Source organism: Mycetomoellerius zeteki, unplaced genomic scaffold, assembly GCF_001594055.1.
Source record: "Mycetomoellerius zeteki isolate Tzet28-1 unplaced genomic scaffold, Tzet1.0 scaffold79, whole genome shotgun sequence".
In the NCBI taxonomy this organism is placed as follows: Eukaryota; Metazoa; Arthropoda; class Insecta; order Hymenoptera; family Formicidae; genus Mycetomoellerius; species Mycetomoellerius zeteki.
Window position 1 is genome coordinate 1,835,218 of NW_017257819.1, and position 25,958 is coordinate 1,861,175.

The following is a 25,958-nucleotide window of genomic DNA, read 5'->3' on the forward strand; positions in this document are numbered from 1 at the left end:
TAACCTTGGCCCTTAATGAGCCTGCTATAGATTGTTTCGAGAGGATAGATCGCTGACGTTTAGTGTGTCTAATGGCTGTTTTATAAAAAATATATCCCAACATTGACCTTTATGCCTTCTCGCTTCATGACTTACAGCAGTGATCTTCAATCATGTAAAATAATGTTTCATCGATAATGCGGAATGAGAAGCAAAAGTCATTGATAGCTTTATTTTCGTCTCCTTTCTACAGGACTTATTAATTTTCGTTAATAAATGATCTAAAATTATCTCAAAAGAAGATTAGAACCGAGGTGTGGTTCTAATTTTCAACCTCTTGAAGTCTTTCGAATCACGTTTTATTGGTTGTCTTGATGACAGCCACTCGATACAATTCGAAGTGAAAGCTCTTGCTATTGAATTCGACAAAGATAGATCTAATCGCGATACTTCCATATCCTCTCACCGAGAAACATGAAAGTGACCTCCACCTTACCTCCATACCTATTTAAGTCTAGGTCAAGGTTCCATCTTGTGTCTGCCGAGAAACAATTGTGCAGCTTCAACAGCCTGAGAAAACTATCTCGCAATCGTCCGCGCAAACTACGAGAATTTAATGGCTTATTACGCGAGCTGCATGTTAATCATTCATTCCTCTTCCTATAAGAATCTTCCCGTCAACTTTCTCATCTATGATTTCTCGAACAACATGTATCGCTTCTGTATTTCCAACAAGCAATCTCAAAATAATATTGCGAGAAATATCATCGATGCGCGGTGAATCATTATGTTTTAACCCATTAAGGCCCATGCCACGTTACATAATTAAGATAGTGTTACCAAGATGATTTATTTTGGATATCGAGTGGGCAGATGTTTAATTTCATGTATGGACGAGTTAACAGAAACTGCAGAGAAACTCAGCCTCTATATCGCGAAACACAAGAAAGTCATTTTCTGCAATTTCTTTAAGCAAGTAACAAATCTTTAAAATATTCTTCCGCAAACAAAAAGTGTTTATATCTCACAAAAGAAGAATTTTCGGACCTATGTATGACCTTTTTTCATCCGTATATATATATATATATAGTATACGATTCGTCAGAGTCTATTAAATATATTACTCGCGATATATATGAAAGTATAGTGAATATATGATGAGATGCTAAATTGTAGAATTACTATTGCGCGATTGAAATGGGGTCATTATTAATCACATATGCAATAAATGTTCGAGACTCGCATAAAACATCGCTGCTATAGATCATATTCTATACATTTGTATGATACTTATTTGAAATTCACGAGAATACATTCACTAGGTCTCCGGGTCAGCAAAGTAAGTCGAGCATCGACTGGTAAGATGAATCGGCTATAATAACGGTGTTTAAAGCTTAACCCGAAACGATCAAAAGAGTCAATCGTCGGACTCGCTATCTACTAGCTTGATGCCTAATGATCATATATCGATTATAAATCGTTTGGTTCATTAAAATTAATTGTAAAACGGACTCACAATTGTTTTTTTAATTATAATATATAGCTTTCTGTCGTCATAAACTAATCATATTCTAAATTTAGAAATATCAATCATCTGATTAATGTACGGAGCTAATAATTTGTGAATCAATTAGTATTAATATTGTAAGAAAAGAAAATACAGTCATTGATCATACTTTATATATTTTTTCAAGATCGATTAATTACAAAAACCGAAGAGAATAATAGTTAGTTAATTTATCTAAGATGACATACAAATTTTCGTAAAAAGGTTGTAAATTACGAAGTAGTTTATTGATTATTTAAATTATATAGAAACAGATTATATTTTTTAAACATTATCTAATCAAATGCATTATCTAACCAAAAAAGAGGTTACAGTTTTTAATATCATATTTAAATAAAGAACTAAATTAATAGAATCGCGAATAACTATAAATAAATGTGAGATAGATAATCTTTTATTCAGTATACTGATAGTCAACATTACACTGAAGTTATTAATGGTTAACCAAAAAGAAATAGGAAACGAGTTGAACAGGTTGTCCTGTTAACAAGCTAATACAAATAGCCCGACAATGTTTCATCCAATTATTTACAACGATTCTATCTCTGTATATATATATATATATCTTTGCGCATAAAGACTCAATTAAGGAATCCTTTGATAATATATGTACATATCTAATAAATTATTTGATATTAGAACCGCGGCTGTGCCATTTTGGATCTATCTGAAAATTTTTTTTCCAGTTAATTTGGATTTGCACATGGAGCTTTAATTTTTTGTGACTTTTCATAAATAATCATAATTAATTACAAGTAAATTTATTTTTATGGCAACTCTTCCTCATAACAACCAAATTTACCTTGAATCGAGATTGACTCAATTTAGACCTACGGTTCTAGTGTTAAATAAATTGAAAAACAAGTTATGTTTTTATTTCTTTTAATTCTTTTTTTCTTCCTTCCCGCGAGTGATTATATTAATATCTATAAGTTAATAGATCTGATCCAGCGAATGGAAAAGTAGTCAATATAGGGTAAGACCGCCCAAGAGTACGCACTTTTTCTTTCAGGCTCTATAACTTGTACAAAAACTGATCGTTAGATGATTTTCTCTTAATATGTTCATTAAAATTAAACTGAGCATCGAAATTTTAGTTTCTTTTGAATTTTAACATTATTCCAAAGCTTCTTGACATGTTTGGAGTCCGTTAAAGTGAGTTGCTTGTTGCTCCTTCAGTAGGTTTTTAGTTTTTTATAATTTAATGTTTGAATTATAGAGTCTACTTCAGACTTGACAACCTGCATAGTGACTTAATCTTGACGAACTATCTTTGGTTAAGATTGATTTGCTGATGAAGACTCCAAAGAGAGTTGAAAGACTACTGAATCTATTATAATGGTGTAAAAGGATTTAGATAGGAAGAATTTTTCTGTTACACGTTGCGGCATCGCGTATAAAAGCAGTCTGAGAATTTTATTATATTTATGATATGGATATTTTGTCGAGAAGATACTAACGAATCATTCATTCAGCACTATAGACAGCTAACTGCCCGGGGCGCTCGACACTAAGTATATATCATCGAACTTAATAATACAAATTACATCTCTGATTCTGTGATTAACTAAATATTCAATCAAGAGGCACACTGTCGCAAATTATTTAACTAGTATTTCAAGCGTTAGTAGTTCATGAATATGACTGGTCAAGTGAATTACAGAAGAAACGTCATTTTACCTCGTTTTTTTAATATCCTTAATATGTCAATAAAATTGCGTCAAATGAATTTATAACCAATAATTATTCGAACATTGAAGGCAGCTGACCGTGAGAAGCTGATCACGATTCTACGGTACCGAATCTACCGTTAATTATAAATAATAAACCAGACATATCAATAAATTTCAATTTGTACTTATGTTAGTAAGAGTAGTACTTAAAAAATAGTTTACTCTGATTGCTTATACTCTGTACAATTATCGATTACGGGATCCTCGCACTAATTGGCAACGTCCGTTGTCACCCAATTTTTCGTATGATTGTGGTCACTATCTACGTTCATAATTATCAGATCTCTCGCCTGAGTGCAATGTATAATAAGTTCATTATCAGGTCTGTTTTATGAACGAAGCCGTCACGGTTAATCTTTCGTGCGGAACACGAAGACGCGTCCTATATAATCACCTTAATGTTATACAATCGATGAGTTTGCCCACCCATAAAAGACCTCGCATTTAAATAGACAGCAGGTGCATCCCGATATCGTTCGGATCATCTCTCTTTTAATGAATTGTTATTTACTTTTAATTATCATTTATATATATATATATTCGATTAGTTAATAAAATTCCCAAATAAAACAGTAAAATACATATATAAGGGTACGAGGAGATGCTATTAGCGCTATTTGTGTCATTCTATTCTTGTTTTGTGTCTAATGAATGATGATAATAGAATTATACAAATAGCATTAGCGTCTTCCTGAACACATCCTAAATTAAATAACATCATGTGATTAAATTTTTTAAATTTAAATAATATTAATGCATAATCAAAACTCATTCCGTAATAAATCTTAAACCTTGTTTACCTAATAAAACGATGACTGTTTATTATTATCGTGTATGTCAAGATATTAATTATTTTTCAATATGCCATTGATTAATCATTTATTTAATACAGAAATGGACGTAATAATTTAATTTTTTTAAAGCAAGACAAAGGTTATAAAAAATTCATAATAAACTGAAAAAGTATAAAAATATACAATATTAAACAAAGAATTATTCTCATTTTGCAATACTTTATAAATTAGGATAATTAACAGTGATTAAGGTCACAACGAAGTCCAATTGCATGGTTTATAAAATCACGCAGTGATTCAAGCATGCTCACGCATTTAACTATTTAATTACAATACAAACTATTGGTGATTAGTTAATTAGGGGATAAATCGCACAACATGCCGAGTGGCTCTCTCGATGGCGATGCCATCGCAATAATTTGAAAATACTTTCTCACTCGGCTGCCGCGGCGGTCGAAATGCATACCGGGCGTCATAATAGACCGTGGATCGGAAGTTCGTTACGACCGAGACGTGTAAGAGGGTTTCGCTATCATTATAGGTACCGGCAATGGCGTTTACTCATTACTCGCGAGTTCTCACGCGCGCATCTCGCGTCCCATAGATTTCCAGACTCGTTTGTACGAGCAACGAGTTTCAGCTGACGATTAGCATACTTAATTAAGCGCATCAGCCCCATCGTTTTGCGCGTTATATGTGCCCGGCCGAACACCCGAGGCGACCTATACGGGACCCTTTATGCACTCTCCCGGCAGTAGCGTAACCATCGTTCGGAACTCCGACTACGATATCATAAGAAACCCGTCACATATTTCCCGGTTGCGCCGCGTGCATTCCACCATAACATCGTAGAAGAAATTGAGATAGTCTCGACGTTAGTTTATCTCATGGTTACAAACAATTCTCATTTGATGGTAGCGCAGATAATGCAACAATTGCTTTATACTTCCGGAATTAGGTTAATTCCCATGAAGTGGTTGATTAGGAATTTTTCATTAAGTAGAATGGCACGAAAGGAATAAATTTTACGTAATGTTTCTCTATATTGGCGTGCTCTCTTTCAGTACATAAATCAAAGCAAGAAAATTATATTACTTTGAATTGCTACTAACGAGACAAGATTCTTCATTAGTTACTAATTACGTTCATTCGCAATGTATATTTTCCAATTTATTCGACTATAACCGAGTAATTACCCATATAATTGCAGTACATATTTATAATTCTAGCAATATTGCGGCAACATTGCAAACGTTATTGTAAATTTTTGTGCTGTATGAGTACAAGTATCTTTTACGCGACGTATTCAAATAAATATCTAAAAGTACCAATGGAGTTACGCCATTGAATCACGCAATAGGACCATACAGCGAACGTAAATCGAGGAGTCGAGAGGAAGAGGAATGAGATCAGCCCCGTGAGTCGACTCGCGCACGAGAATGCGAGCGTGCGAGAGATTAAAACGAAAAATTCCTCCCCGCCCACTCCTCTTTTTTTCTTCCTGAAAGAGAGTTCCATTTGGTTGTGGATGCTAGGCTTCTTGCGACGGGTTCAATAGGTGCCCCCCTATCGATTCACACCCTTCGCCGTGCGGGAAAGAAGAAGATGTCTATACACACATGTACGAATTTCGATAACGTCACCATTAGTTTCCCAAACAACACAAAGTCTAAAATTATGACAATTAAGATATCTTTAAGTCATCTTTTAGACGCAAAAAACGTCTTATAATCTGATTTTAGACATTTTTTGGGTTACTGTTTGGGTTACTTGTTGCTTCTCGTTTGCACGAAGAAACGATATGTTTATAGTAAACCGTATTAACAATATTTTATTTTTTATGTATTATGGGTCTACAATAGAAGTCGTAGCGATCGTAGAGTCTTAAGTCGTAAAAAATTAATCAATCACAGTCGAATAATCGACTATGATTGGTCAATTTTCTATGACTTAAGACCCTACGACCGCTACGACTTCTATTGTAGACCCCGCATTATACTCAGAGAAAAAAGTCATATCAACAAATAGAAATTTAAAGACAAACAGCGCCTTACCTATATATCATAATAAGAACTCAATCGACACAAATTGAAAGTAACATAACGTCAATGTTATAATTTCGTACTCTACAATATAAACGTAATATAGCACATAGTGTTACATAACGGTTACATTATGGACGAAATTCTTTTTTCGTATCTTTTGTATTATACATTTCGAGATATTTTAGTGTAAAAGTTAAAATGGGACACGTGCATATGTCGTCCAGCTTAATGTGTTCTACAAAGACAAGAATTGATAATGTGACAGGAGCCATAAAACTAGTAATTTAAAATATAATGAAATTTATCCTTATTATGATTTTATAGACAATTTAATATTATTCTCAATCTTTATATATATTTTCTATAATTCTCCTTTTTTTTTTTTCAGGAAAATGGTACATTTTTATTTATAAATGTAGTCAAATATACTGTTGCTATGGTCCCGTGTATTTATATATATACATATAGTGCAAATAATTATTTTCATAATTATTTTCTCTTTTCAGTTTTTATAATACAAATAAGAAATTTTTAGTTAGAAATATAGTCAAATGTACTATTAATACAGTCACACACACTATTTGAAAATGATTATTTCTTTAATCTTTCTTATAATATATCTCTTAGTTATTATTACCTCTATAATATTTACTCTTAGTTATTGTAAATAATTAGCAAATGTTAAAAAATGGTTTTTTTCACTATAATTACGATTGCATTACTATATAAAAGTGTTTATTTTATTCACCATTTATATTTAATATTTTACTATATTAATATTTTAAATTATCATAATTTATAGTAAAACTTTTCTATGTTTGAGAGAACTATACATATAAGATTATTATTTATTACTAACATTATAGTAGTAACCATAAAAATGGAGTTTCTAATTATTTTACTATGCAATCATAATCATAAGTACCACATATCTTTCTTCAGTTTAATGATTCATATCTGTTTAAGAAAATATCAGTTAAGGTGTACACTATATTCTACGTCGCGTAGAAATATGAATCTGCAATTGATGCAAATTTGATTATAAGTGAGTGCTGCCTGTCATGTGAAGCTGCTATTTTAATATTTTATGGCTTGAACTACTTTCGCAATCAATCAGATTCTAATATTCTGCATGAATTGTAACGTTATATACATCATTTAAGTATTTGTGAGGTCATTAACGAGAATTTTACTCTCGATCGTCCGTTCCTCGTAGAGTAATGAATGGATTCATCTGGTAGCGAATCAGGTTTTGTTGGCTTCATAATTACCCACGTATGAAGCGAATGGATATCGAATTGTCGTGGTAACGAGTATAAGAAATGATGAGACAGCGTAAATAATTATCCGGTTTCTTTTTTAAAAAATCGCAAAAGAAATGGAGATTAATAGAAAAGAGAAAAGCGACCCATTATAAAGAAATATCAACAAATTGCTCTTTTTTACTATTTTAATTAATTCCTAAATGGAAGAAAGTTCAGCACAACTCACTAGATCTGATTAGAATTATCCAGGAAAAAATCATTAAAAATATTAGATTACAAAAAAAATTGTGCACAGGTCTAGACAAGATGACCCTTATCTCAGACTATTATCTCAAAAACGGTGACAAATATGGTAAAATACCATAAAACTAATGAAAGTAAATTTCAAACAATTACATTAAAAATATTTAATGTTGTCAATGAAAATGAAGCTACAAGTAACATAAATTTCACATGTATTAAATTTTATGCAAATCTACATAGAGTTTAATAAAAAATGTATTAAACTTCGTAAAATTTTATGAAAAGTACATTGAATTTTATGTACCTGTACATAAATATACTTTTCAGTTACGCATACATTAAATCTAATTTAATGTCATAAAATTTAATTTAATTTGTGGAACTTGACATTAAATTTCATGACATTTTTAATAGTGTGTATATAATGTATATATATATATATATGTATATACCGTGACATCATTTCATTCGAATTGCCTTAAGAATTAATTTATCGTGATCTTGTCGTCTTTGCTATTTCTTTAATCCCAAGAAAACAATCCTTTAATCCCCCCCAAGTAAACAATGAGCACGCACTTATATAGAATAACACGTCGAATGACACTCAGCATCGCTTTCGAATAATTTCGATCATGCGGCACTGTCTCAGTACATCTCTAAAAGTGATACCGACCTTGAAGGCAGCCCAACAGGACAATCCCGAGGATGAGTGAAAGCTGACGACGCATTCTTCCGATACTATCACGACGTTGCCAATCTGACTTCACAAAACGGTATGTTCGCACGGGCGACGAATTCCTTCTGGAATCGCTCTGGCGATTATCCTATTGCTGAGACCCTCGTCACTGTGGTCTTGCGGGAGTAGAGCGGTGATGAAAGAAGAAGAAGAAGAAGGAGAAGAAGAAGAAGAAGGAAATCGAGAGAAGGCTCGAGAAAGAGCGTGCCGAAAGATTCCGCGAGGCCAGGAGAGGAGGAAGTGTCCTCTTCGACCTCTATCGTCCTTCGAGATCCACGAACGACTGAAGCGTACGGAGCGACGTCAGCCCGACTATAGCCTCCCCTTCCTACTTTCACGTGGCGTGCTCCCGTTTCCAGTGGAGGCACGGAATAAAGAGCCTCTCCACGGACCATTTACTATTACCATCATCGTCGACAGCAGCCGTCAAAAAGAGAGGACGGTTACCGCCCGACTGCCCCCCGCCCCGCTCCGGAAGGTGGGGAACAGACTACCCCACCGACCCCTCTTCTCTTCTCAGCCCCGGTCTTCTTTCTCGTCACTTCTGGACGCACCGCGAAACGCATTACCTGGGAACACCGACTCAGCGTTTCTAGGCCAACTCTTCCTCCTCTATCGTAGGACATCCTTCTGCTCTTCTTGTCGTTCTTCTTCGGCCACTTTATCTTTCTTGATCAATTTTTTCGATCGTCAGTGAATTAGAGACCAAGGATACTTTGCTTGCGATCCTAATGCAAATCACAGATGATAACAGGTATTCCGGAAAGGAGATATAAGGAGAGTTGAAATAGAATTCTCCTCGCGAGATAGATATCCCAAACGGAACAACGGACCACGATAACATCCAAACGACGGTAAAATAAATCATGATCGAAAAATGACTTTTATCAATCATTTTGGAGCTATTTTAATGTTATCAAGTTTTGTTCTGCTTGAGAACTCCAGGCCTAGATAGAACACAGAAATCATAATAATATCATGAAGATGTTATCATGACTTCGTTTGTCACTTATAAAGTTTACTTATGAGCAACAAGTGAAGTCATAATGATATCCTATTGATATCATTTGTGTTCTATCTGGGAGCACTTATGTCCGATTTAAAAAATCGGAGAATTTATATTTTGATTGTACACAATGTATGTACACGGAACACAGAACGATACACGCAATTAATATTTTGTGTGTCGCTTCTTCATGTTAGACTTTCGGGATTGAAGCGATGCATAGTGAGCCAGAATTCCGAAAAATTGGCGAAAATATAAAAGTTTTTCAATTTCTACGAAATTAGAAGGGGTTTTCGAGGTCGCTGATTATGAATTCGAGATCGAAATTGCAGAAAAACAAAATGGAGGATCCAATATGGGCACGAATTTATTTATTATATGTAAAAGAATTTTTTTAATAACGATCAAGACATCATTTTGAAAATCTAAAAATATATACTTTAAAATAGTGACACATCTTTTTTAGATTACGAAAAACTGACATATATGAATCATTTTAGCATGCTCGAGAAATAATTATGCCTTCACTTCAACTTTTCAACGGTACTGTACCTGATCCTTTTACCTGAAATACTTGCCCATATAGTACCGTATGACCCTAAAGACTCTTGGACAAAACTTGTACCTGCCACGGTCTGTTTACATATTTGGCAAACGATCGATACCAAAACAAACACCGCGGAGCGCTTGTACAAAAACTTGTCGAAATATCACAAAAGCAGGTGAAAGCAACTGGACTTTTAATGATTCGAGAGAGAAAAGTATAAGCTAAGAGATGGTATTAGTAAGACTTCGGAACATGGTGGTATACATAAATATTTGAAAATAATTGAAAATTTATTTCTTTCAAAATGTATAACTTTTTAAAGGCTTAGATTCAATTTAAAAATTATATATGTAATATATACGTAACGAGCAAAGTTCATATAGTGTTGCCTGCTGTACAATGTCAGTATTGCCTGGGCAATGCCGACACTATATACATATATCCACTTGCAGACTTTGTCCGTAACATATATTATTTTTTTTAATCGGCCTCTTAATTCAAAAATTTCCATTTCATACCAAAAGAATAACCCTAAATTTTTATCAAAAAATATTAAGATTTAGAGGTCGCTAGTGAACGATTCTTAAATCAAAGTTTCGATTTTCCTTAATACATGTTTGACTTGATGAAAAATGACTTAAATCAGCTTTAAAATGTAGTACCGTATGTTTTTTTGATCACTGAACACGATGCAATAATTCATTTAACTCTACGACGTACGCCTTAAGAAATACAGCCCGATTAATGTGAAAAAATGTTTTCGAGTTCAAGGTCGATTTCAGGAAGGTTCTAAGCGTTCTAAGCGTTCAGATGGATCGTTACTCTCCTCAAATTGTAGGTCTGTTCACCCAGAACAAGATCCAGTTGGAATTTTCCCGGGACCTAGACCTTTCCCGGGAGAGAGAGAGAAAGAGAGAGAGAGAGAGAGAGAGAGAGAGAGAGATGTAGAAGGTATAATTCTAGGGTTGGCAACATTTGATAGGGAATTTAGTTCTTTTTCAAATACAATAACAACATTTTCGAAAATTCGAAATTTTTTTCGACTTTTGGCTGGCTTTTCGGGATTCTGACCCACTATAGGATAGCGCACTCGAACGTCGCATGCTTGTCGTACGGATAAGGTTGATAAGAAGTCTCGCGAGAGTGCTCTCGAGAAAAGCGCCGATAGCGAAACGACGTAGGTTGAATAAGATGTGAAAACCGAATAAACGTGGAGCACCGGCTTGGAGCGTTGATCAATTGACAGTACAGCATTTTCACGATTCACGAAGAGGAAGGAGAAAAGCCGCTCCATTCCTCCGACTGATGCAAGGGCCGCGCGCACACGATTAGCGGTTACACTTTCTAATTGAACTATCGCAAGAAATGTCGAAGGATGTTCTTGTGCTAACGATAGCGACATTAGTCTCCTTTCCTACTTACATTCTGAGCGCTAGTTTCACGCGCGTGACGAATCCACCACGAATCTGACACCGCCGCGTGATTAACTTGTATTTCTGTCATTTTGCTCGCTCTCTCTCTCTCTCTCAATTCTAAAAGGAATTAAAACAAAGTAACTAGATTTTGCGTTTTTCATGCTGGAATAACTAGAAATTTAATAACGTGGTATTAACCTTTTAGGATTTAAAGGAAATGATATTGGTAGAGGCATTGTAGAAACATTATCAAGACTTTGCTCAGTATATCGTAAATAATTTATTCCATTTTTATGTGATGAATAGTTACAGGGTGCGAGGAACTAACTGTTACTCTTAGAATTTTTGGACATTTTTAATGTCAAATTTTCAATAAAGAAACATTTGGTACTTGTGTTAAAATCGGTTTTTGTTAAAGCCTTTGTGTTGAATTTTTAACATATTTAAAGGAATGCTGGAGCGACGGCCAAACTTGATCGATGTCGATAAAACAGATTTTTAATTCCAAATAAAATATTACGTACATCAAGAAAATGTTACATATGTACTTTTCCAAAGATATTTGCGTTTTTTCTTTTATTCTGGAGAAGGATTTTTTATTTCGTATAAGGAAAACGAAATGGTTTGAAAAATACGGAATGAGCATTTCGTCGGTATTCAAGCATCCCTTTAAGTATTAATTTTACGTAATGTGAATATGTTATTTAAATATTTTATTGTGTTAAATTGATATTTAACATTTCTTAGTGTTAAAATAACAATTTATAAGTAAATGAACAATTAATACAAAAATAATGTAAATTTAAAACATGAATTCTAAAATAAATGAATAAAAGAGGAATGATGTTAATTTAACGTGTTATAAATGTAATTTTACTGTGAAAAAATATACTTCCATAATTTGTTTTTAAATTGTATCCATATTCAAAGTGTTACACATTTTTTGCGTAAATTTTTACATAATGTATTACATTTTAATACATATTTATTTAGAGTGTTAAATTAACACAAAAATTTGGGCAAATCGTTTGAGATATGTAAAATGTGTTAAATTTAATACAAATTTTCCAACTGTGTAAAATCGATGAACAGCAAAATATATGTTTCTAGATTCGACGAAATCGCTCACGTTTCTCCAGACTCTCGTCTAATGCGAACGAAGGAGGGCTAAAAACGTGCGCGATCGCCAATCGTTCAGCACGAAAGTATGGCAGTAGCCCGCAGGAATATACTTTGCACGCAAATACACTGCAACCGAATCGCCCCGGTGTATCGCGAAACCCGCGGGCGATCGTTCATCAACATCAACTGTCAGCAGTCGTGCTAGTGAACCGCAAAATCCTTGCGCATACATATATATATGCGTCTGCATTCTCCAATCTTTACTATTAACCCACTTATGCCTTTAATGTCAATACTCGGTCTAAAGATAGCCGGCAGCTGCACGACCGATTTTCCGCGCTTTGTCCGCGCCTGCACTTGTAAGATTGAGAACACAGGACTTCTGGACGGTGAATATCTCGTTCGTGATCTCTCGATGGGCTCAGCCGATCGAATCGATCTGACGTTGAACGATCCAAGACGACAACGGGAATCGGAATCACGTTAAACATGTGGAGTGGCTCGTTTCAATTACGAATCCGTTCTTTTGTATTCTCCAAGCTCGGAAATAATACTTCATCGTTCGATTTATTCGAGTTACAACTCCTACAGAGTTTATGATGGCAAAAAGGTCCTACGTGAGGTCTATTTTCTGTGGCTGAACTAGTGTACACTTTTAGAACTTAAAGGCAGAAAGGTATATGTTTAATATTTGTCGAAAGAGCAAGAAAGAGAGTTCTAGTGCAGCAGTCTAGTGCAGGAAGAGAAAACAGACTAATGGTATCTTGTACTCACAAGCGATGATAACGAATTGCATCTTATATGATTCACGTTGAAGTCGATGGATTTTTGCTAAACAAAGCAACAAGACAGTTCGAAAGAAGTTGATAAACGTCTAAGCTAAACGACTCATCCGAAGGACGGTATATGAGATAACGTATAGCCGGCGCGAACCGGCAATACCTTTTGACCGGATTGAATTTGAATGGATTCATTATCTTCCATAATAAACGACTCAGCCGCCGCTGTCTTTCTTATAGTGAGAAGCCGCCTTACATGGCTAGCTAGCTGCGTATTTTCTCTCGTCTCAACGTCTGTTGCTTTTATTCACAACCTAATTTTGCGATCAATTGCGATCGACCCTCTTCCGCCGTGGTTTTCATGTTTGCTGTGAGAAATATGAGGAGCCTGATCTTTTCACAACATGAGAATAATAAAGCATATATGGTAAAATAACGTTATTGTATTGTAATACTGTATTGCATTGTATTATCAAATAAGCCTTTGAGAAACTAAACTGATCAACTATATGCTAAATTTATCAACACTTTAACTGTCAAGCTGATTTCGGGATTAAGTTTAATATATGTGATGTATTATTTTAATAGTGTATTGCTTTTTAATATCTTAATATATTTTATACTGTTTTTTTATGAGGAGATTCTTGAAGCCGGAAAAACAAAGTATTTTTAAAGGATTTTTTTTTAAACAAAACTATCAAAATGTTTTGAATTTTTTATACATAAAAGATATTGTACATATGTTTCATAAATGTCTCTGAATTTTTGCGTCCATATCGGACTCCCGCTATTATAGTTTAATCAATGATGGTCAGCAGCAACATACGGTTTGTATTTTATTGTTGAACTTTCTGGACTGGTGTAAGAAGTATACCCTGAAGCGTTCTTTATTGCAAAACTAGTGTCAATGACATTGTTCTTTATTAAAGTATAGCGAAACTCAATGCAAAAGTTCACTGAACTGGCTACACTAGGTCTAGAATCAGTGTAAGCAGTGGCACGCAAAAATGGCTAGTAAAACTTTTACGTAGGGCAGACCGGAATCAGTAAACTATAGGGGTAAGTAGAATAATCGAGGCTACATTAAAAACAAAACACGCGAAACACGCGTAAACGTGTCTGAGCCAGTGGTACCAGATTCTGGTTTACGCTACCACTTGGTAACGCGTAAAATTATTATAAATTTGACTGTTCCAATTTTTCAATCTAATATATGTTATTGTTTTTATTAAGTATAATAAAACTTCGTCTGCAAAATTGTTGGAATATCAATCACTTTTGTGACAATGTATATCAAACGACAACAGATAAATGGCAGACTGATTAATGATCAGCTGAGAACCTGCGCGAAAAAGGACGAAAACTCGTCCATGTTGGGTTGCGTTCGGAAACATCACCCGGGTGCCCCCATGTATCATCTTATCCTTATTTAACAATGGGTGCATTCAGTACTACACCGCTCGGTGAGTTCTTGCATCTGATTGGCATATTCCGTTAGAACTAAAAATATAGACCAAACAGATACAAGAGCTCTCTGAGCGCTCAGTGAGCGGTCGTGGTACTGAATGCACCCAATGGCTGCGTTCAGCAGAACGTTTGTTTTGCAACTGTTGGAAGTTTCCTTCGAGCTGATTGGATCATACTTTTAGATCTAGAAGAATGGTCCTATCTCAATAGACAATCATAAAACGGTTGCAAAACTGTTGAGTCTGCTGAACGCAGCCACTGAGTGTATAACAAGGATAAACCGATACTGTTTGCTTCAAACAAAATGACAAATGCGATTGGTCAATTCCGATGGACTAACTGGCCAGTTAAGTTAACTGAGCTTGGTGACAGTGGCCCTAAGGCCCGTTTCTACCAATATAGATTAACTTTAATTTTGGTTCAACTTACTCTTCATCTTTTTCTAATTTCTAGAAGTAGAAAGAGATGAACAGTTAGTTGAACCAAGATTAAAGTTAATTTACGTTGGTAGAAACGGGCCTAAGTCCGGATCTACAATAGGTGTTTTAAGAGTTAAGCCGTAAGAAATTGACCAATTACAGTCGAATCCGAGGGGAATAATCGACTGTGATTCGCCCATTTTTATGGCTTAAGGCTTAAAACCCTATTGTAGATCCGGGGTAAAGGCCATCACACGTAAAAAAATTTTAGTTGTAATCGTAAGGCCGTAAGCAAATCGGCCAATCACAGTCGAGCGTTTTTAAACGCGAGATCGTAATTTTGATTGTGATTGGTCGATTTACTTGCAACCTTACGATTACGACTAAAATTTTTGTACGTGTGATGGTCTTAAGACACTAGGTCTGTTCGCGTTGCATGAAATCCCCAAATATTTTTGCACTCTTAAAATGAGATAGATATATATTTGGCCTTGAAAAGAGAGAAAGCGAAAATGCCGAGTGCCAAAAGTGCAAACAACGCGAACAGACCTATTACTTAAGACGGTCTTGAAATAAGAACCGACTATGAATACCGGCTATAGTGACTCTAAAATTCCCTATTGTGTGTCTCCACCTGTCGCTCCATCTGCAGTTCCTAAAGTTCCTTCAAGGGCGTATATACCGCTACATGCGTGTTGTTTCCAGCGTGAAGGTACACGCGAATATCAACGGAGGCCGCGGCAAGAGAACGTTTTCCTGCGAAAATGTGGTAAGTCGATTTTCCGCCGAAACGAACCTAATCGGCAACGATCAGCTGATCGACCGGCATCCGCTTGTTTACAAACACCGCGATACACCTAACCTCCATTTCCAACGCGTAACCTGTAAGTTTTAATCGTTTTAACATACGGAGCCGGGGCTGTCTGCCGGTTGTCGATGCTAGAATCGGGATTGCGCGAAGATTCGTGTAATTATTGCGGTTGACGTTTTTTGGCGAACATCTACCGAGAAATCGCAATTCGGTGGCCGACCAATCGGTCGCCCATTATCGACACATTTCTTTTCCTCGTTGTAGATGTACTCCATGGGCAATGGCACGATGGTCGACGGTGCTATCCGGAGTGTTCTTGGCTCTTTCCATGGTTCTCTCCCTGGGAAAGCTGTTGATGCTCGCCGCAGGGACCGGAAGCAATGGAGAACTCACGGAAGCAGATCAGTGGCTTACTGAAATCGGCCTCGCGCAATATCGCTCACTTTTTAGGAAGGAGGGTGAGTACTTGTTTCGTTATCACAAATTCTCAATAGCGATCCGTGGAATGCCGCCACAGTATTAAGAGTTACAGTCATAGCTCCAATCAAATTGTCGAGATATAGTGCTTTAAAAAAGATTTTTGATAATCCTTTGTTTCATAAAGATTCATAAACTAGAGCTGATTCAACAAAAGAGAGACAAAATGATGAAACGAAATATGAAAATCACTTTAAAATACTTGTAAAAATGAGCTAAGACTATCCTTACTTCCCCTGACAGTCAGTAATTAAATGTAAAATACATGTAAAGTACTACATCTACTAATTTTTACTCACTTCACATGCATAGTCTGTTTTCACTTCACGAGCCTTTTTGACTATTTACTATGAATAGTTTCGGCCCATTTACGAGTGTTTTAAAACTATCATTTTGTTTTTTTTATCCAAATTCTCTTTACAAATGATATGCAAGAAAACTCAACGTATTATTTTTCGCTTATGACGTCATGATTCAAAATGGCTGAGGTAACTACTCAGAAGTTTTAACTTATCTATTTTTATATTAGTACTCAGATCGTCCAACACATCTGTGAATCTCTTTAGCTTGTTACAATCTCTTTTTTTTTTGTTCATGAAAAGTAGATAATGTCTGTATTACAATCGAATTTTATTCATCTCAGAGAGGAGACTCTTATATCAAAGATGATCATGGTCTTTGTTATTAATACACAGAAGTTCCAGTTTTTAAGAAAGCATCAACAAGAAGCCAATTGTATTAAGAAATTTAAACAAATCATTAAAATTGATTTATATCCTAATTTAATATTAGAATGGTCAATTATAATTAAATTATTATCTAACTTAATTATTAAATCTCAAATTGATGATGACTGTAGACGACTCTTAAAGAATCAACTAACAACAGTTCTAAGTGTGTGCGTGCATGCATGCATGTACTATACGTATATATGTATATACATACATATTTAACGGAATCTATAAAGCCTTAAACACAATAGGCACAGGCAACAGAGAATAATGAGCTCCAATCGGAATTCTGGGATATAATATCGAACTTATATCCCAGAGCTCTGATTGGACGGCTCGTTATTTCCTGTTGTCTGTGCCTATTGCCTGTATCTATTGTGTTTCCAGCTTAACAGTGAATTACACTGCATATCGATAATCACAAATTAGAAATTATTAGAGTCCTAGAGAACAGAGAGACGTCAAATGAGGAAATGGTCTGATTGGCTGGCGAAATTACGTGTTCAGCGCCATTTTTTTTACGCTACGGTCCACTTTAAGGATTAATATCTCTGTTTGCGGAGCAGAGCGACACCTTTTTCTTGTCAAATCTTTATTTTTACGCGAAAATGCATCGATTCAGTGTATTTTTATCAAAATTTAAGGTGAGCGGGCTCTTCTTAATTAACATTTATCTTTGTCACTAGTCGTACTATGACAATCAAGATGAACCAAAATGGCGGATAGGAATACCTACATATCTAGTGTCTTAGTAATACTACATATATGTGTTCTGATTGGTCTGGATTGCTCCATGGTAAAAAAAATGGCGGCGATTTATCGATTATCGATTGCACTTGTCGCCTCTCTGTTATCTAGGATTCTAGAAATTATAAGTATAATGACTTCATTGTTAAGCCTAAGACACAATGCGAGGGAATAGTGATAGTGATAACACGATTTCAACCTATCAGAAACTGTGTATTCCAATATATTCGATTTCTGATAGGTTGAAATCATGTTATTCCTCGCATTGTGTCTTGGGCTTCATAGGTGAAAAATTTACTGTCTTAGAAAAACTCTGTATTTGAATCCTTCATAACATAACTGAAAAGTAAGATATCAAAATAAAAAAGGTACATTTTATAGAGGATGAACAATACATTCATGACTTCTGATTACAATTTCAAGATAACATTAATCTCTTTTACAAAAACATTTCAAATATCACAAAAAAAGTCATTTTTGTACATTAAACCTCAATTATTTCGAAAACCTGATGTGTTAGTGAAATTTAATTTGCAGTATCCAAAAATCTACAAGAAAAACACCTTGTCTGATTAAAAAAAAACATTTGTTTATAAATTGGTGTTAATTTTATTCACAATTCGTGAATGTAGCACCAAATTCATTCATCGACACTACGATTTTATCAACAGTGTCGAAAATATGATATTACATAGTTCACATCAGTTTATAAAATTGATGTTGGTGCCGCTAGTGTTCGATGGCTTCCGAGGTTCCTCCGAGCATCACGTGAAAAACGTCGGGATGGCTTCTCTCAGGTTTCTCTCTGATATTATATTGAAAATTTGGTAATTATTTACTACAGGGCACCCAGCCTTGATGGCCTTGTTATACATATGTTGTCAAGGTCATGATCCTGAGTTACTTTGCTTTAACAACTAGGTGGCGGTCTCTTATAGTTTTTGAAATATTTAAAATTAGGGGCTGCGCACAATGAAAGGGAACAGGAAATAGAGAATAAGAATAAAAATTTCAATCTATCAGAAATCATGTATTGTGGAATACACAGTTTCTGATAGGTTCCCTGTTCTCTATTTCTTTCGTTGTGCGCAGCCCTTTAAAGTGCAATTTTAGTATCATGCATCTATACGACCTTCTACGCGAAGCGAGGTCCCACCTTCCTCTTTGCCTAGAAGCACACGACTTTCTACGTGAAGTAAAGTCTTATATATAAAGAGAAGCGACATCGAACTCCCACCACCAGATCCGATCCCTACTATCACTCCCTACGCCGCCATGTTTCGACCGCTTCAGTGTCGTAAACATAAACATACTCCAACCACCGACATTGTACTCCGTTGACTCCATTAGCGGAGTGAGCTCTGTATTTTATTACTTTAGATCTACAATAGATATTTTAAGCCTTAAACCGTAAAAAATTGACCAACATTTACTTGATATGAAAGTTTTGCAATCTGTACTTACGAAATAATAATCCACGTATTTTACACGAACAAATAATGTCGAATTTTTAGAATTAGATTTAGACGCTTTATCGCGACGAATTTGTTGTACGAAAATTGACACGAACGTGCTACTGCGCGTATCATAGGTTGCGTGAGATATTGGTGTATATAAAGACATGTCGATGCGCTGGAAAAACAACGACCTCTGGTGTCTTCGTCGAAGTTCGAGCTTCACTTTAGGATTCCCTTAAGGAATGTTAGAATATTTCAATGCATAAATAGTTATTATAAAGTTATTAGAGATCGTAAACGACAAAATAATATGTAAAATCAGTGCATTCCATGGAATATAGTTTGAGGCGCACATTTGAGTCTTCCTGTAATTTGTCGATTTATCAGTTATTTTTTAATAATATAGTCGCCACGACATGGATTTCTAATAAATGAATTAGAACTTAATGATCATACTGTTGTCGATTGAACAAATTTTTGTAGAGAAGTAAATAAAATATTATTTATTATTTATTTATGTTTGCTAAAACTTCTTGAGGGTCACTCAGGGTCATGACCTTGACAACATAAGGCAAGGTCAAGGTCATTGGGAATTGTCCTTTTCTTCATTTTTACCAAAAATTTAATTAGATATAGATAATGAAATATAATAGCTTATTAATGTTTCTTCGCAATCCAACACAAATCTTTCAAGTATTATTAAAGTAGTGTTTTCAAATCGCTGCCTCTAAAGGGGAATAAATTTCATATGCGAGCTTTTGGTTCTCCTGACCGCAACCATCAACCGTTTTGTAGCGGAAGAAATCTAGAGTACACCGAAAGTTCTCTTCAGGTCAGCGAGTGCGGAATAGCAGAAGAACCTTGAAAATGAATAATGAATTTACATGGCATTCGGAGCCATCGATTTGTGCGGGAATGAATGTTATCGGACGTGTACTTACCATTCATTTCGACCGCTTTTAACAATCGATTCCTCGTCGACCGCGCAAAAGTTTACAGGTTTCTTGCGCGCGGTTGTTGAAGCGAATAATTGATTCGCTTGAAGCATTTGACGGTGGAGAATACTAATCGAATCGTGAGAGAACAAGTTGAATTCGAGGAAAATCGTGAACATTAATTGCAGGAATGTTTTAATTATTATACTACAATCCAAAAATTAAAATAGTAATAATTGGCGTTATTAGGCTATTGAATAAAGAAAGATGAAAGATTAGTTAAACTATAACTAAAATTAATTTACATTAATCGAAATAAATAAAGATTTATTGTAAAATATATTTATTTTATTAACTTAAATTAGGTATTATCAGCCACATAGTTATTTCACTAAGTAAATAAATTATATATACATATATATAGGTTTCAAATGTTTCAACCTTGAATGCGGTTATCTTCAGTGAAAGAATAAATATTAAATCATAAAAATTACGTTTATACAACCTACCATGCATCGTCATGTAATCCTTCTGTTTTACATCACAAAAATTCTTCTCGAGTAACAATAAAATGTTTCCACATAAACTCAAAATTATTTTTTTATCCACATAATTTCGGAAGTAATACCATATTGTAACAGGTAGTCTTTAAGTTGTGCAGTCGTGATCTCATTAGAGGTTCAGTTTCACGAGAAAATTTTGTTCCACAGCCAATGTATACTCAAAACCATTTAAATTATAATAACAATCTATGTGTTGTGTACTATAATAAAAATTGCATGATCAGCTACTATGTGAATGTTAGAATTATCTTAATACCTTACCATTCTTCTCGAAGATAATTCTAATTATTTATGTAGTAGCTGCAATTTTTATTAAAGTACACACATAGATTGGCATTATTATGTAAATGATTTTGAATATACATTGGCCAGGAACCAAATTTCTTCGTGAAACTAAATCCTACTGAAAATGAGGTCGCGACTGCACAACTCGAAGACTATCTATTACAACATAATATTTTTTTCCGAAATAATGAAGGAAAATAATTTTGAATTTATGTGGAGATATTAAATTATTACTCCAGATGAATTTTGTGATGTATAAACAATAGGATTATATGATGATGCGTGGTAGGTTATATGAACGTAGTTTTTAAGATTTAATTTATTTTTTCGCTGAAGATGATCGTATTGAAAAGTTTGAAACATATATGTATGTATAATTTGTTTTCTTTGTGAAATAATAATGTAGCTGATAATACCTAGCTTAAGATTCGAATAATCCGTTTATTTCAATTGTATTTTGAATTTTATTATATATTCATTTGAGCTATTAGAGAATATATTATTATTAATTTATTTATATATATTTTATGAGAGAGACAAGAAAGCATTTGATTATAATGGAGAAATCGAAGATTGACTTTTCACTGTTCGCTTTTTACTATTAATTAGCTCTATAATTAAACTGCATAATTAGTTCAAACATCAAAATGATAGTTTTTATTGCATTCATACATATCGGAGCAATTAAATATTTGTATACAGTATTGTTATACAGATATAATACAATAACATGCAATGCAATTAGCATCGTTGTCATTGATTGTCGTAAATTCACATTGTATGACGTTCAAAAAATTCAATAGACTTTAAAGTTAGTTATTACTTTTAAGCAGTCTATATAGTTCCACCACTACTTGACAAGGAACGGGTTGTAATTATAAAAAAAAATACAGAGACGAACTTGAATTTCCATTGGCGAGATGATCCAAAAACAATATCGCACTACGTTCAAAGGATGTTTTAAGGTAGATAGTTTAATGCTTTTACGCTAAAGTACAAAATAAAACGTCTTTTTATATATATATATATATATCTTTATATACAGGGTGTATCATTTTAATTGACGCACTAAAATATCTCTTCAATAGTACATTTTAGAGAAAAATATTTCGGACAAAAGTTATATGATTCGGAGGAGGACATAAGAAGGTACCATTGATTTGACCTTGGGTGCCGTCGCCAAGGTCAGGTCGATTTTTTTAAATGGAATGGACTATTTTTCATTACATTTTCTTGTAGCTTACCTCGAGAGCTTTTCAAAATACTATAATAAAATATTTTTTCATTAAGTATTTTTCGAGTTATAAGACGAGGGTACAGTACAATTGGTAATAGCATTACGCAATTCGACCGACGACTAAAACCTCTTGAATGTTGTTCAGGATCATGTCTTGGATAACATTTCTCAAGATCAAGACCATTGAAGATTATTCCTCTTATTTTCATTTTTGCACTAAAAATTCATTTTTACGTAAAATGACACCCTGTATATATATTTTGTAGATATATATATCTTTGTAGCTATATATATATCTTTGGATATATATATGTATATATCTACGACAAAATTATAGTTTCCGCAGTTTCGTGTCCGGGCCTAGAGCGCTCTAATATATCAGAGTATTTTATAGCAATAATAATTTTTAATTTATTTTATAGATTAAAAAATGATTCTATTTTAAAAAATAGATATTTTTAGCATCATTTTGGTGTTTGTTTTAAACATTTATATTTAAATATTTTAAATCAAAATTATCTTGACAACTCATTTTCTTTCTTCATAAAGCATTATAAAAATTTTAAGAAAAATATCAAATCCAATTCAGCTTCTAATTTGACTCTATTGATTATATACGTATAAAGTCTGTTGTACAAATGCGGTTTTTCTAAACACGAAATCCAGCTTTGAAAATTTGATATCCGAAAAGATAAAGATTTCTATTAAGAATAGAAAGCTTTTATCTTTTAAATATTAAATGATTCTTCAATCATTTCTATTCTTTCTGGCAAAGAATCCTTTATTATGTATTTATTGCATATATATTGCGAGTTATATTACTCAAACACCTTGTTTTCTGTACGTACAATAGTTATAAGTTAGCAAACGAGATTTAGCGAGAGAACTCGTGTCGTTCTACTTAGCGAGAGTCCTTTTTGTTTTCCCTAAGAAACATCTCTACCTGGCAAAGTTCTCTCCTGTGGAGCGTCCTATATGCGGTACAAAAGAAACTGACGTCACTCTTTGAAAGTTAAATATCGAGGAAGTTAATAGCGTAACGACTTAGCTTTTAAATAATTAACGTTAAGTTGCCGAGACTAAAATTTTCGTTTTGCTTTTACCCTTTTGATACGCTACGAGTTCCATATAGAAGCTCGCGTGGCAAAGGCAAATGATACAATTTTTAATACTGTAAAACTACAATCGTCGAAAGTATCTTGTAATTAGGATTCAAACAAAAGATTCGAACATGTTGAATATTCGATCTATTCGAATAGTTCGAAGTTTAAAAAAATGAGCATCTAATTCGAATATTTCGGACAGTTCGAACAGCTCGAACTTAAGCAGTGATCAGTATAAAATGTCAATTCGTTATGTCCGAAGTTCGCAAACTGAGTTCATTCTCCTTCACATCTTTCATCAGGTATGTTATTGAAATATCCTGTAGGAGAATAAAACTTATATATGATTACGGTGACCATACGTCCTTTATTGTAAAGGACAGTCCTTTATTTTAGGTAGCTGTCCTTTAGATTTATTTGTTTCTTCAAAATTCAATTTTGTCCTTTATTTTGACATTATGGGAAATTCTTTTCTAACTAACGTTCCAATGTCTATAATATTATATCAATGAGCAAATTTTTACGGGAAATATCTTATAATTTTATGCATATAAATACAATTTGTTTTTGTTAATTATATTTCTTAATTTTTTAAATTAAATTTATTCAAACTAGAGTTGTTTTCATTTTTTATTATTTCGGACCTTATTTCGAACCTTTTATTATTTCAGATCAAAAGTTTGTTCCAATACAGTCGAATCAGTTTCGAACTATCAGAAAACTGTGCATTATCTCTATTTAATTATACTGTGCAATAAAACGTTATAATAAACAAATTTTTGATAATCACGAACTGGTTTAAAAATATGTAGGGACAAAATCCTTTCAGATTTGTCTTTTATTTTCTTTAAGAAAATATGGTCACCGTATATATATGATGTATGTTTCGCTTGACAATACTCCCCGACAATTGTTCGATCTTCGCAAATGTCAATCTCAATCTAGTGACAGTACATCATTGGCGTATTCTCGTTGAACCGTAATGCTTTTCAAAACATGTTTCACATTGTTACGTCGGTTTATGTTATAGGTTTAGCGGAATTTATTTATTCATTACAAGAAAATGTGTACGATGAGACGAGAATTATCTATGATAATTAGAAATAATAATTTTAAACTTCGTTTAAGTACAATTTTATAACTATTTTATATATTTTATATTAGGCATGAAGACTCAACCCTAATTGTTTTAAGGCTCTTCTGCTTATCCAGTTTTATAACTGTTACAGAAATATTCAGACTTAACTAATATTTTCTTATACAAGGTATATGTATAAAGAAAGAATCGACTAAACTTTTCCAGCATGTTTGGCAAATCATTTTATATCGAAACTATATTGATATAAATATACAGGATGTCCCATTTTAAATAATGCACTAAGATTTCTCTAAAAAACTAGATAACTGGTAGATACAATTTACGTAAAAATAAATTTTTAGTGCAAAAATGAAATATACCTATATATATAATATATATGCAAAGCAATTTCATATACTCCACGAAAACTATCTGTAGGCACGTGGCCTGCGCTCGAGAATTGTTTTTTATCAGTCTCGTTTCCAAAATTCCGCTGCACTAATTTTTCGAATAACGGTGCGTATGACAGTCGAAGCACATACTCACGCATTACATGCGGTATTATGATCGGAAAACAATGTAGCGCGGGGTTGGAGGGCAAGGATAGTGCAGTCAAATGTGATCGTGGTACGACGACGCCTTGAAGACGAGAGAATCGCTCGAAAGACAAGAGTAGGTCGACGGCGTGATGCCTCCCGCCAGAGGGTAAGCGCGAGAAAAGGGTGGCATGGCTCTCTCGCGCTCGCTCGTGGTGGGGTTGACGTGGCGCGGAGGGTTGGTTCCCGCCGCGTAATCGCATCGCATGCAGTGGCCTGGCGTGAGTTCGCGCGAGCGCGTCGCATAGAAAATTGTGAACCTACATTGTCAGAGGAAACGTTTAGTGAATCTTGTCTTGGGGTTTATAGCGTGTGAATTCTCCTTCCTTTCGGATCTCGTCTTCGTTGTCTGTCTCGTTCATTCTCAGTCTCCGTACGCGGAACATTATGCTCGCGGTCGACGAGCGCGTTCGCGTTATCTGCGATAGAAACGGCATTCTTATCAACGATGAGGCTGCGGCTGACTCTCGATTAGCTGGCCGCGCGGAGAGCCTTTGACACCTTGGTTGTCAGCCGAACTTTTAGCGCGACATCACTACCATTGAATTTTAGTCAATCGTAGGAACAGCTTCGAAAAGTGTAACAGGAGTATTTCTCCTTATTCCCACCTTTGGCCTTCTTATTGTCAAAGCCTCGCATTTTGTCCCGACCTAAATCTCGTAGATCTCATCGTTCATACGGATCTTTCGCCCTCCTCTCCGAGAACTGTTCTCGTAAGTGAAGTGTCGATCGCGAACCTTGTAAGTGTGGATTTTCTTGGTGTAAAATAAAATATCCCCTCCTCTCCTCTTCCTCTCTCTCTATCTCTTTTCTCTCTCTCT

At 34.4% G+C, this 25,958-nt stretch overlaps 2 protein-coding genes across 3 annotated transcripts in view; one reads left to right on the top strand and one right to left on the bottom strand.

Moving 5' to 3' along the window:
- The window catches only part of LOC108729681 (agrin), a 31,243-nt gene extending 22,550 nt beyond the window's left edge, over positions 1-8,693 (bottom strand). The window contains exon 1 of the mRNA XM_018458878.1: positions 8,300-8,693. Within this exon, the coding sequence (XP_018314380.1) occupies positions 8,300-8,354 (55 nt within the window). The 5' untranslated portion in view covers positions 8,355-8,693. The remainder of the gene's footprint in view (positions 1-8,299) is intronic.
- Positions 8,694-15,804: 7,111 nt separating this feature from the next.
- Positions 15,805-25,958, top strand: part of LOC108729788 (apoptosis-resistant E3 ubiquitin protein ligase 1) — a 30,522-nt gene continuing 20,368 nt past the window's right edge. Inside the window, exons 1-2 of one of the 2 annotated variants that reach the window (XM_018459083.1) lie at positions 15,805-15,886; positions 16,193-16,386. In XM_018459083.1, coding sequence (XP_018314585.1) covers positions 16,209-16,386 — 178 coding nt within the window. In that variant the 5' untranslated portion in view covers positions 15,805-15,886; positions 16,193-16,208. Of the gene's footprint in view, positions 15,887-16,192; positions 16,387-25,958 lie in introns of those variants that run through there. The other variant, XM_018459085.1, reaches the window with a different exon arrangement.